This window comes from Nicotiana sylvestris, chromosome 10 (genome assembly GCF_000393655.2).
Source record: "Nicotiana sylvestris chromosome 10, ASM39365v2, whole genome shotgun sequence".
NCBI lineage: Eukaryota > Viridiplantae > Streptophyta > Magnoliopsida > Solanales > Solanaceae > Nicotiana > Nicotiana sylvestris.
Window position 1 is genome coordinate 167258983 of NC_091066.1, and position 14239 is coordinate 167273221.

The 14239-nt window shown below is 33.6% G+C and overlaps 1 protein-coding gene across 1 annotated transcript; it reads right to left on the reverse strand.

Annotated features, from left to right (window-relative positions):
* Positions 1 to 5687: 5687 nt before the first annotated feature.
* Positions 5688 to 6095, reverse strand: LOC138880234 (secreted RxLR effector protein 161-like). Its single transcript, XM_070159912.1, has one exon. The coding sequence runs from the start codon at positions 6093 to 6095 to the stop codon at positions 5688 to 5690; it is 408 nt and encodes a 135-aa protein (XP_070016013.1).
* Between the last annotated feature and the right edge of the window lie 8144 nt (positions 6096 to 14239).

A 14239-nucleotide genomic window follows, 5' to 3' on the forward strand; every position in this document is an offset into this window, starting at 1 on the left:
CGTTTCAGGATTCTTAATGCTAGGCCTGTTTCTAATGCTACGGCATGTCCACCCATAATTCTCAGAAGTATTAGCAGCTAGGAAGGGGTGAAATTCAAAAATAATCAAATTTACAAGTGGTAATTGAATAATTGCCACAGGTTCAAAAGTAATTGAAATTTAGCTACTTTTCATGTAAAGATAAATATGAACAAAAATAATGTTCAAAATCGAAAAAATATTCCAGCATAATATACTGTAGTTCCAGGATAATATGCTGGAACTTCATACACAGGTGTACCAATCTCCAGTATATTATGCTGGAACTTTCTATTTTGTAGCATAAGGCCCTCTTTTATGGACTTGGAACTTCCTTAATAGCTTTCAAATCCCAAATATCATCATCCCATAAAACATCATTATACAAATTATTATAAGCCTCTCCCATAAATTCCACGTCCCAAATCGGTGACCAACATGTACCCCATGACATTTGTTCATCCACCATATTATCACTACTCCATGAACACAACCATTCATTAATCCAATTATCACACTCAGCTATCAACTCGGCTGGTTCCGCCATAACACTTTTTTCACTATCATTCCTCTCTTCTACTTCTATTTTGACCTCTTTAATCTCCTTCTCAACACCCCTTTTAGCGTTTTTCTTATTAGTATTTCCTAGCATCTTTCCTCTTTGCCTCTTCATTTGATAGTGAAACAAGAACTAAGGAAAGAAAACTTTCTATTTATAGATCTTGAGATTGGAAAGTAAAAAAATTTTATTACTAATATTAAAGGTGATGCAAGTTGGTCAAGCAAGTGACAATGCATGGCAAGAAAGTTGCAAGTTTCCAAGATCACGTGAAAGTTGATAATTGACCTTTCGAGGGGTTTGAAGAATTTTATGTATAGAAAAGTATGAGAAGTATTTGGACCATAAGAAGTGATAGTGTGGCAAAAATTCGATGATCAATCAGCCATCAAGTTGGGGGAGTAATCCAAACACGTAGTAGAAGCTAATGAGATGTTGGATTGAATGTGACCCATCTATTTGTCGCAAGTGTCGACACAAAATATTTATACTTTTTGTTCAATATATATATATATATATATATATATATATATTTACAAATAATTTTTAAAAGTTTGACCAAAGATTAATTGCTACTCAAAAATGCTTTTCAAATTGATTACTCAAATACAAACTGCTTCTCAAAAGTATTTTTTTTAAATAACTTTTGAGAAAAATAATTTTTTTTAAAAAAAATAAGCTAATTTTAGAAATGTGACCAAATAAGCTATTTAAATAGAAAAAAAAAGAAATCTATAATTTTAGCTATTTATATATTTGAATCCTAATCTTTCACAAATTTTATTCATTATATTTAGTTAGGTTACAACCTTAGATGCAAAAAGTAAGACATTTATTAGTTGGATTTGGTGATTGGGTGGTGTATGTCACAATATATGCCATGTTGTGTCATTTGGTTGTCACAATGGGGCAAAATGGGTTCCCTTTGTTTTTGTCCAAAGGGTGGCAGTTTTAATTTAGGTCACGTTACGACTTCTTGGAATTAGTGTTTCCCCTTACCTATGACCAGCTTGATGTAAGACAACTGTGATTACTTAGATTAGTTACGTGATAATTCATCCGTTCTAATTTACGTGAACATATTTGATTGAGCATAAAATTTAAAAAAAAAATAAAGATTTTTGAAATTTGGTATACTAAACAAGTTAAAAAGAAGACTCAGAATATTTGTATGGTTATAAAAGTTTCTCATTAAGGGTAGAATTATAAGTTTAGGCTAAATTATTACTAAATTTAGAAAAAGATCATTTTTTTTAACGGACTAAAAAAGAATAGGTTCACATAAACTGAAACAGAGAGAGCACCAAAAAGAAAGTACTAAATTCCTTTTAGTATAATTATTGATTATCTTAGCTGGTTCTGTCTCCATTATACTTCCTCCGACCCAACTCCCACGGGTACATATTAAAAATTAATTTAAAATATATAATTTTAAATAAGTTACTGTATGCAAATTCAAGATTTAAATTTTATGAAATAACTCATTTAATTTTTTGAGTTTGCAATAAACGTTTTGCACTTGCTTATTGAATTTTAATAAATATGCAAACTTTGAGCAACAGTTACTAAGTTCGAAAATATTTATGTCATTATAAAAATATCATTATGGATAAAATAAAAAATTAAAATAAACTAATAAAAATTAAAAAATATCATTTTCATGGAGCTTCCCAAAAAATACTAGTACTATGTTTATGAAAGGACACTCAATATACCACCTTCGTCCCATTTATGTGACGGTATCCGTATCTTGAGAGTCAAACGAGTTATTATTTGACTGTAATCTTTTTATATATATTTTTAAATAGTTTAAAATTAATATTTTTTGTGAGTTATAGTACTTTTTACGTAATTTTCAAATATGTAATTTTTATTTCGGAAAAGTTAAAAGATTTTATGTCTAAGTATATAATCAAAATTAAAAAATTTGAATCTCAGAAAATAAAAATATCACATAAATTGGGATAGATAAAAGTAATATTGGTGCATTTCTTATAATTGTTCGATTGGATAGAGAAAAGGACAAATCAAATAACCAACTAAAAGAAAATATCATACAAAAGGTGGTGGATAAGCTCCTGCGACAAGATTGCACTCAACATGTGCTTAGGTGACGGGCCAAAAGTAATTAAATTTATCAGGTCGGCAAAACATATCAGAACCTTCTTCTTGCTTTTTTTTCTTGAAAAAATTATGTTAATATTCTTGTTCTTAAAATAATAATCGGAATATATATAAAGTAAGTTATATATAAAAATTATGCAATATTTATATTTTTTTCGACTACTAAATATAAATAATTTGTCACACGGGCTAAAAGTGAAAAAAACCCTTCTTTCTTTGTTTGTATCTCATATGCAAATTGGGAGTATCTACTTGTACGTGCGCACAGAGACAGAGCCCAGAATTTTAAGTTTATGGGTTTAGAAGTCGTATTAAACTAGTGAGTTTTAAATTAATAATTTATATATATTTAATAAAATTTTTAAAATAAATATAGGGTTCGAACCAAAACTACCGGATTCGATCGAACCCGCTCGGAATACTCTATCTCCGCCCCTCCGTGCGCAGGTGTTAAAATCAGAACTATAATTCTGGAAAGGGAATCAGTCCATCTACTTGGGCGGTCGACGTACTACTTGATGATGAAGCAAGCTCTAGCCGTTCTCAATGCATGTTGATCTTATCACAAAATACTTGTCTGCCTACCAATGAATATTTGACCCCTAAGAACAAAAGTTGATATTTATGTTTTATCAACTTTGGCCTAAATGTTAGTATCTTATTATGTGTTTAACTTTTTCTTAGAGATTGCGTTTTTGTTAGGGTAACGATAAAGTTGTTTTTGTTGATCTATATATCACGAGTTTAAATAGTAAAAACAATCATTAATTATTAATGTTTGTATTAGTGACATTGGCGGATCCACCCCTCTAAGAAGGGGTGGCATGGCATCCGGTAGATGATAAAAATTTTATATACCTATATTGAGATTTTTTTAAATTAGGTTAATTATCTGATCCTGCCACCCGCAATCGTAGACTAGACAAAGATGTCATGGTTGATAGACCTTTTTGAAAGCTTTTCTCGTAAAATTCAGATTGAATTTATCTTGAACCTCATCTGACTTTCTCTTTTTTTTTTGTGCTTTTAATTCCTTATGTCCCAGTCATTTCCCTTTTCGGCTACCACCGAACTTTTTATTTGTCGTTTTTTTATATATATTTTTCTTTTCTCTATTCTGTTATTTTGTATGTGACCTTTAGCAAGAACACTCAAAAAAAAAAGACTCCTAAACTTTAAAATTATATAAAATAAGCAATCCTCTTAATTAAATTTATGAGTTTTCTTTTTTCAAATCCGAAAAACTTGGGTCTTAATGAGAATTTTGGATTGAGATCATTTTTTTTTTCATCTTTTTTATTATATCATAAAAATTTGTGTTATGCGATGGTTGTTAGATATAATTTAAATCACTTTACTATAATTTCTTAAACATTAATTACTAAAAAAATATGATTTATGATAAATTGTAATTTATCTAATTTATGATTATGCGGTATAATTTATCTCTGGAAAATATTTTTTTAAATTTTCTTATTCTTATTGATACAATTCTCTTTTTGAAGATGTTATCTTGCTTGTGTAAATTAATTTTTAATATACAGAAAAGATGAAATTACCCGGTGAAAATATTGATTTTACTTATGTTGTTATAATAAAGGTGTGATCCTATTTCAAAATTCTAATCACGTTTGATTTTTTATATTTGAGTTGTAATTTTTAAATTTTCAAATAAAAAAATACCTATTAGATTTATCCAAATCAACTCAAAAAAATCGATTAAACGTTCCTAACAAATTTTGTATTAGCGATCACAAAATATATATTAAAAGAAATTATGATGTCCGCCAATTATTAATATAGACTGTTTATATTATTTTTTTAGAATACCGTCCTTTTCGGGATCTTGTATGAATATAGAATACTTTTCGAACTGAATTGCGTTAGATTTGTCCTACTTGATTGGGGTGACAACTTTGCGATTTGGAAAGAGGGTTGTAACTTGCAAATCGGCACAAGTGTAGCGCCGCCAAAATGTGTCTGCTCAAATCAATCCTCATTGCTTATTAGATTTAACAATTCAACTAGACCTAATCTTCCTTGAAAGGCCTTTGAAATACTAGCCCAATTAAATTTTAAGTGGGTCATGGACTAACCCGTGGGTTTAAGCTTTATCTTTTTCTTTAGTTGTTTGTAGTGCATTGTTATAGAGCTCAACAAACAAAAAAAAAACTAATCCCTTCGTGAAATAAAATAATAAAAAAGAATATTACAAAGAAACAGAGGGTGAATTCTTATTACTTTAAGACGAATTACAATGGAATATAATCATTTATTTATAGGGAAAGAGTGACTTAGCTACCAAGAAATAATCCCTAGAATCTCTCTAAATATAGACATTCACTATAAATAAAATTCTATTTATAACACCCCCCTTGAATGTCTATTCAATAGCTAATGTGCCTTGTTAAAACCTTAACTAAAATAAAATCCAGTGGGAAAAAAATTCTAGAGAAGGAAAAATAGTACACATCTAATAATACGCTTTTTTGTTGCCTCGTTAAACACCTTGCAAGGAAAACCTAGTGGGACAAAATCTTGTAAGGGAAAAAGAGTGCAACACGCATTAACTCCCCCTGATGAGAGTATCAATTCACATCCTTAAGCCTTCGCATCTCAATCTTGTACACTAGCTTCTTGAAGGTTGAAGCCGGTAGAGACTTGGTGAACAAATCAATCATATTATCACTTGAACGAATTAGTTGCACAATGATATCACCATTCTTTTGAAGATCATGAGTAAAAAATAATTTAGTAAAATGTGATTTGTCCTATCTCCTTTTAGGAATCCTCCCTTCAATTGGGATATGCATGCTGCATTGTCTTCATACAAAATCGTGGGTAGTTTGCCACATTTTAAACCACATTTGTCTCGAATAAGAAGTATTATAGACCTCAACCACACACACTCTCGACTTGCTTCATGAATAACAATTATCTCAGCATGATTAGATGAAGTAGCCACAATTAATTGCTTAGCCGATTGTCAAGATATGACAGTGCCTCCACAGGTAAACACATAACCTGTTTGAGATCGGGTCTTGTGTGGGTCATATAAATACTCAGCATCGGCATAATCAACAAGATCGGGACTGCAATTATTTCCATAAAATAAGCCCATATCGGTAGTTCCTTTTAGATACCGCAATATGTGTTTGATTCCATTCCAATGTCTCCTTGTAGGAGCAAAGCTATATCTTGCTAAGACATTAAGTGAAAAGGTTATGTCACGCCTTGTAGTATTAGCAAGATACATTAGTGCACCAATTGCACTAAGAGATGGTACTTCAGGACCAAGTAGCTTTTCATTCTTTTCTTGAGGTTGGAATGGATCCTTATTCACATCAAGTGATCGAACAATCATCGGAGTACTTAATGGGTGTTCTCCATCCATGTATAATCGTTTCAATACCTTTTTTATGTAGGCATATTGATGAACAAAAATTCCGTTTGTCATATGTTCAATTTGCAAACCGAGACATAATTTTGTATTTCCAAGATCTTTCATCTAGAATTCTTTCTTTAAATAATCAATTGCCTTTTGGAGTTCTATAGGAGTTCCAATAAGGTTTATGTCATCAACATATATGGCAAGTACAACAAATTCCGATATTGTTTTCTTTATAAAAATATATGGACAAATGACATCATTTATATAACCTTCCTTTAATAAATACCCACTAAGACGATTATACCATATTCGTCATGATTGCTTTAGACCATACAAAGATCTTTACAATTTGATTGAAAACGTTTCCCGGGACTTTGAATTATGTGCGTTAGGGATTTTAAACCCCTCGAGAATTTTCATGTATATCTCATTATCAAGTGAGCCATAAAGGTAGGCGGTAACCACATCCATTAAATGCATGTCAAGCTTTTCATGGACAGCAAAACTAATGAGATAACGGAACGTTATAGCATCCATAACAGGTGAATATGTCTCTTCATAATCGACACCGGGCCTTTGTGAAAATCCTTGTGCAACAAGGCGTGCCTTATATCTTTGTACCTCATTTTTCTCATTCTTTTTGCGTACAAAGACCCATTTATAGCCAACAGACTTAACATCATTAGGTGTTGGGACTACATGCCCAAAAATTCACGTTTTGCAAGTGAATTTAACTCTAATTGGATTACTTCTTTCCATTTTGGCCAATCAAGTCTTTGTCGACGTTCTCCAACAGATTGAGGTTCAAGATCCTCACTTTCTTGCATAATGCTAGATGTAACATTATATGCAAAGACATAATCCACCATTATATCCACTAGATTCAAATTTGTCTGAATATCAATTGGATTTATTGATAGTTCCTTATTTTCTTGAGTCTCAGGCTCTGTGATTTCCTCATGAATCTCAGGATTGGTTAAATCATGGATTTCTTCATGAGACTCTTTTGTAGTGTCATCTTGATCATTTATTTTCCTTTTTCTAGGATTTCGATCCTTAGAACCTAATGGTATGCCCCATTTTAGGCGTGCTTTTGACTCATTAGCTATGACACTAGAAGATTGTCCAAGAGGGACATCAATACGGATTGGAACATTCTGTGCAGGGATATGTGATTTTGTTATCCTTTTTAGATCCGTAAATTCATCTGGCATTTGATTTGCTATTTTTTGTAAATGAATAATCTTTTGCACCTCTTTTTTACAAATGGAGGCACGTGGATCAAGATGAGACAATGATGGATTTTTTCACAAAATTTCCCGTTTGGTTTCACTATTTTCTCCCCTAATTTTGGAAAAAGTATCTCATCGAATCGACAGTCTGCAAATCGTGTAGTGAACAAATCCCCCATTAATGTTTCGAGGTAGCAAATAATGGAGGGTGATTCAAACCCAACATATATTCCTAACCTTCTTTGGGGACCCATTTTGATGCGATATGGTGGTGCTACAGGCACATATACTGCGCATCCAAAAATTCTTAAATGGGATATATTAGGTTCATGACCCAAAACTAATTGCAACGGAAAATATTTATGATAATTTGTCGGTATAAGACGAACTAGCATTGCTGCATGCAAAATGGCGTGACCCCAAACAGAAGTGGGAAACCTCGTTTTCATGAGTAAAGGTCTTGCTATCAATTGCAGTGTTTAATTAAAGACTCTGCAAGGTCATTTTGAGTGTGAATATGTGCTACAGGATGTTCCCCTTTTATCCCAATTGATAAGCAATAATCACTAAATGCTTGAGATGAAAACTCAGCAGCATTATCAAGTCTAATAAACTTAATTGAATTATCGGGGAATCGTGCCCGTAATAGAATTATTTGTGCCATTAATTTTGCAAACGCGAGGTTGCGAGATGACAATAGGCATATATGAGACTATCTAGAAGATGCATCTATTAAGACCATAAAAAATATCTAAACAACCCACTAAGTGGGTGAATAGGTACACAAATGTCCCCTTGTATACGTTTCAAAAATATAGGGGACTCAATCCCAACCTTTGTTGGTGATGGTCTAATAATTAATTTGCCTTGATAACAAGAAGTGCAAGAAAATTCATTATTTAAAAGAATCTTCAAATTCTTTAATGGATGCCCATTTGAGTTTTTTATAATCCATCTCATCATAACTGATCCAGGGTGTCCCAATCAATCATGCCAAAGTACAAAAGTATTGGAATCAGTAACCTTTTGGTTTACAATAGAATGTGCCTCAATTGCACTAATTCTTGTCCAATACAGGCCACAAGATAAAGATGAGAATTTCTCAATAACTCTTTTCTGGCCAGAGACATTTTTGGTAATGATAAGATATTCAAGACATTCTCATCTATTGTCTCAATATGATATCCATTTCGGCGGATATCTTTAAAACTCAACAAGTTCTTCTTGGACTTGGAGGAGACCATTGTATTCTCTATGATAAGTATTGTTCCCTTAGGTAGAGTTAGAGTAGCTCTTCCAGAGCCTTCAATTAATTTACTACTACCAGAAATTGTAGTAACATCTGCCTTACGCATACTTAAATGAGAGAAATATTTTTTCTCTTTTAATATTGTATGTGTCGTACATGAATCAACTAAACAAATATTTTTACAATTGAACTTTGATCCAAGTTTATTTTGTGAGATATTCATATTTCTTCGCATGGGTTGACATACAGAAAGAAATAAACTAGGCTTACAAACAATTTGCGTGAACACAAATATTAAAAGTACAACATATTTTTCCGAACTACTATCGAACTATGTACTAATTTTCTATGTTAATCATAATAATATAATACTAGCATTTAAGTATACTCCTTTTGGGTGGAGAACAGAAACAACTAAATTTGATACTACTAGTTAATAATGAAAAAATTGTTCTCTATTGACCAAACTATTATTTTAATGAAACAGACACATTTAAAATAGTTGTATATATTGCCATATTTTAGTTAGATAAAATGTTGATTACTTATTCATGTATAAAGTGTCTGAATTCTGGACTTATGCCGCTAGATTATTGCTCTTTTTGTTAGATACGTATGTATAACAGAACAACCAACATACGTTAGTTTATGATGTTTAAGTTATTGCCTTCTTATATAGTTGATTTCAAAATAATTACTTGACTATCCTTGAAAACTAAGCAACTGAAATGTTATTTAAATCGAATACTAGAGCTATATTTAATCAAAACGAACTAATGTTATCCCATAAAATAAATAATACTAATTGATAATAATGGCTACTATTCATGTAAAGAACTGTGATTACATAATGCTTATCCACTAGCTACTACGAATGTATAAAATAAAAATCAAACTACTCAATCATTTTTAACCACGGATCCATCACCGATTAAGTGGTCTATTTTCCCATCAGGGTGCTCAAAGAAGTTTGTCACATCTAAGTGGGTGATGTCAAAATTATTGTCACAGACAAAATTGACTTCAGGGCTTTTATTCTTTAGAGATGCTTGATATAGCTCAACCAAATATCTTGGTATACGACAAATATTTGTCAAATGCCCTTTTCCACCGCAACTATAGCATTCAGTTTCTGAATCATTTGTCTTTGACTTCTCATCTTTCCCTTTCCACTTTTGGTGGTTATTTTTCTTTGGGGGGTGATTAACACCAGAAAAATTTCTTCCTTGTCTACGACCACGACCATGACTACGAATAGGGACACGGCTTTTCCACGCTTAGAATAATGGGAATACACCTCATCCACTTCAGGAAATGGTATAGACCCAGTGGGTCGATTTTCGTGATTTCTCATGAGCAAAGTCATTATTTCATTCAGCCACAAGGAGAAGAGAAATCAACTCAGAGTACTTCTTGAAACCTTTCTCTCAGTACTGCTGTTGCAAGACCATATTGGAGGCATGAAATGTTGTGAATGTTTTTTCAAGCATATCATAGTCAGTGATAATATCTCCACAGAGTTTCAATTTAGAAGTAATGCTGAACTTTGCAGAATTATATTCAGAAAAAGACTTAAAGGCTTGGAGCCTCAGATGAGCCCAATCATATCGTGCTTGTGGAAGAGTGACCAACTTTAAGTTGTCATACCTTTCTTTTAAGCCATTCCACAAAACAAGTGGATCTTAGACCGTGAGATATTCTATTTCCAACCCTTCATCAAGGCGATGGCGCAAGAAAATCAAGCTTTAGCACAGTCTTGGGTGGATGGTTTATTTTTGTCTTTAATGGCGTCTCCAAGACCCATTGCATCTAAATGGATTTCAGCATCCAACGCTCCAAAAGGTCATCTCTTATTTTAACAGTCAAATATATGTTCCGAGGTCTTAAAAATATTCTTTTATCTCACCTCGATTTGTGTGTGTAGTCTGGGCGTATATCCCGAAAGTCTTTATGTGAAAATTTGAGAAAAATGCTAATTTTTCCTTTAAAATTGAATTTAAGTTGACTTTGGTCAACATTTTAGGTAAACGGATCCGGACCCATGATTTGACGGTCCTGGAGGGTCCGTAGAGAAATATGGGACTTGGGCATATGCCCGAAATTGAATTCCGAGGTCCCTAGCCGAGAAATAAATTTTTGAAGAAAATTGTTTAACTGGAAAATATAAGGAGTTTAGAAATTTAATAGTGTTTGAAATTGATGGTATCGGGCCCGTATTTTGGTTTTAGAGCCCGTACAGGTTTAATATGGTATTTAAGTTGTATCTGTAAAATTTGATAAGAAACAGAATTCATATGACGTGATTCGGACCCTCGGTTGTGAAAATAGTAACTTTAAGAGTTCTTGAGAATTTCATTGATTTTGATGCTATATTCGTTATTTAAGATGTTATTTTGACGATTTGATCGCACGAACAAGTCTGTATGATATTTATGGATTGTATGCATGTTTGGTTTGGAGCCCCGAGGGCTCGGGTGAGTTTCGGATAGGCTTCAGGGTGTTTTTGACTTAGAAAATCTGGTATAAGTTGCTGCTTCTGGTGTACAAGCATTTTGTGCTTCGCGATCGCGAAGTGTACTCAGGGTTGGGGTTGGGTTTTTCATCGCGAACGCGTAGCTAGGGTCTCGAACGCGGAGCACTGGGGGCTGCCCTACACGAACGCGGCCCGTGTCACGCGAACGTGTATAGTAAAATAGAGGTGGGTTGGGAATCAGTCATTTCTTCTATGCGAACACGTACGATGGTCCGCAAACGCGAAGGCCAGGGGGTATACACTTTGCGAACGCATGGAAGAACTCGCGATCGCATAAGCCTGAGCAAGGCAGCTCTTTGAGAACGCGGCAAGCCCTTCGCGAATGCGAAGAAGGCATGCCCAGTCTTTTAAAAACAGAACTTTGACGAGATTAAACCAAAATTTCATACCTTCTTCCATAGAATCCGACTTTGGGCGATTTTTGAAGAGGGACTTCATCGCCAAATCATAGGTTTGTGTTCTTAAAATCATTTCTTTCATTTTCCATCAGCCCCATTAGATTTCTAGGCCTAAATCTTGTTCTTTAATGGTAGAAATTATGGATTTAAGAAGAATTGGAGATTTTACAAATTTGAAGATTTAGACGTCGATTTGGGGTCGGATTTCGAAACTAATAGCATATTCGGGCTCGTAGGTGAATGAGTAATCGGGTTTTGGTTCGAACCTCGAGTTTTGACCAAGCGGTCTCGGGGTCGATTTTTGACTTTTTGGGAAAAATGATAGAAAACCTATAATCAAGCATTGGAATTGAATTCTTTAGCATTTATTGATGTTGTTAAGTTAATTATGGCTAGATACAAGTGAATTGGAAGTAGAATCTAAAGAGAAAGCGGTACTTGAGGCTTGAGTTTGGCCGTGGAATCCGAGGTAAGTGTTTGGCCTAACCTTAACTTGAGGGAATAGGCATTATGTCTTATTTGCTACGTGTTAGTGTTGTGTATGACATATAGGTATGGTGACGAGTATTTATACGTTAGTGTCGATCATGCTCGTGAGTCTTACACTGTGACTGTTGTGTTTTTTATTGTGTACTATTTATGCTTAAATTGACAATTATTCATGTTGGACAAGACTTATGGTATTTTCTTGGTGTTTGACCATTGTTGAGTATTGACTCAAGTTGTGATTTATTTTTGTGAAGTTTACTATCAAAACGAGATTGGTTATAGCGGATTCCTTTGTCGGGACATATTTGTTTCTATTGTTGACTCCCTTGTCGGGATGTTATTGATTCTACTGTTTGTGTCTCGCCCCGAACCAGGGTCTGGATGTAACACGACACTTGGGGCCTGACTACATGTGATCGAGTGAACCAACTGGCTGGATCAATCAACATGTGATATCATAACATACTGAATGCGGAAGATAAACTAACTCATGCTGATATACTAAAATTTTCGATGATATAAATCAAAGTATAAAAATACTAATACAATTCTGAAACATATCTATAGCCAACATAGCTTAATATGAAAAGCCTGCAACTCTGTTTAATTGTTACTCTAGTCTATGAAGCCTCTAATAAAGTACTGAAAACACTTACTGTCTGAAAATACTGAAGACTATAAGGTAATGATAATACCCCGAAAGAACAGGGAATCACCAATTAGCTGGTACGAGAATCCTAGCGCTCTGAATCATCACCCTGTAAATCATTCCATGCATTGTGAGATGCAGGCCCTGGGCAAAAGGGGCGTCAGTACATTTGAATTGCACTGATATGTAAAGCAAGTGAAAGAAAGAATTATAAATGTTGAAACTAAAACTAAGCTGATAACTAAGAATTGATAATTGATAACTGAAATGATAACTATTGAAATTGAAATTGAAATGATAACTGATAACTAAATTGATAACTGATAACTGATCTGATAATTGAAATGCTAACTGATAACTGATAACTGAAATGATAACTGATAACTGAATTGAACAAAGGAAGTAAAGATATGAATACTCCCTCTTCTGAATGATGAACAACCTGTTTATCTAAATAAGCTACGGCCTCGAGCCCAATATATATGTGCACAAGCTACGGCCTCAGGCCCAAGTATACATATACATAACTACGGCCTCAGGCCCAAAAATGCATAAAGCATAAACTACGACCTCAGGCCCAAACATGCATAAAGCATAAACTACGGCCTTAGGCCCAAACATGCATAAAGCGTAAACTACGGCCTCAGGCCCAAATACAGGTGTTCAACATTCAGGAATTTAAAATCAAGAACTAAGAATCATACATGATACTGGAATACTGGATCACACCGAGTTACATAATACTGGAATACTGAATAGCGCTAGACTGAGACATATATTCTTGAACTGATTACGAACACTGAAATTTCAACTGTTCATAGCATACTGAGTAATCTATACTAAGACTCGGGGGGCATCAAACCCAAGTCTATATTGAATACGCACTGAGCTCACAACATTCAGAATGAAAGTCATGAACGAGTTACGAATCTAGAGAATAGAAGTTCTACAACTATTTAAGGAACTAGGCTAAACTCTATTTTTTAGGCAATTAGTAACGTCATAAAAGAAAAGTAGTGTAGGGAGAATCATTAACGTTCCCAAACATAGAGAGTTAGCCTCACATACCTTAACTTCCTGTCCTTGAGGATAATACAACGTTTGCCAACCCTTTCAACTTTAATCTATATCAATACAAGTCAAAGGGATTCCAAGTTAGCAACAATAGTCATGTTTTGGTCACTTAGGCATTTTATCAAACACTCGATGAGAATAAAGCTTCATAGTCCTTATTAATGGTGTCTCTACACACAATAACCCATTCTCTTGCTCCTAGATAAATTCTAAAGTCTCAAATGGTTATAATCAATATTATTCTTTATCACCCATAAGGTAAACAACACCCTTAACCAATAATCAACAATCAATAACCCAAACCTATAACCATTCATCCTTTTATATCAAACCCATCAACTCATATCTCATGAACTAGAGTCTATAATCATTAATTCGATGATAGAATCAATTAGAGGGTGAAGATATTACCCTTTTGACGTTCAATCTTCTTGAATTCGAGTTCTAGGGTTTCTTCTCCCAACAATGATGTTCCAATCGAATATCTAATGATATGGAGGGTTTACCCATATTAATAAGATGT

Excerpts from the sequence above, each read along its gene's own strand:
- LOC138880234 (XM_070159912.1), bottom strand. The coding sequence starts at position 6,095 with ATGGATGGAGAACACCCATTAAGTACTCCGATGATTGTTCGATCACTT.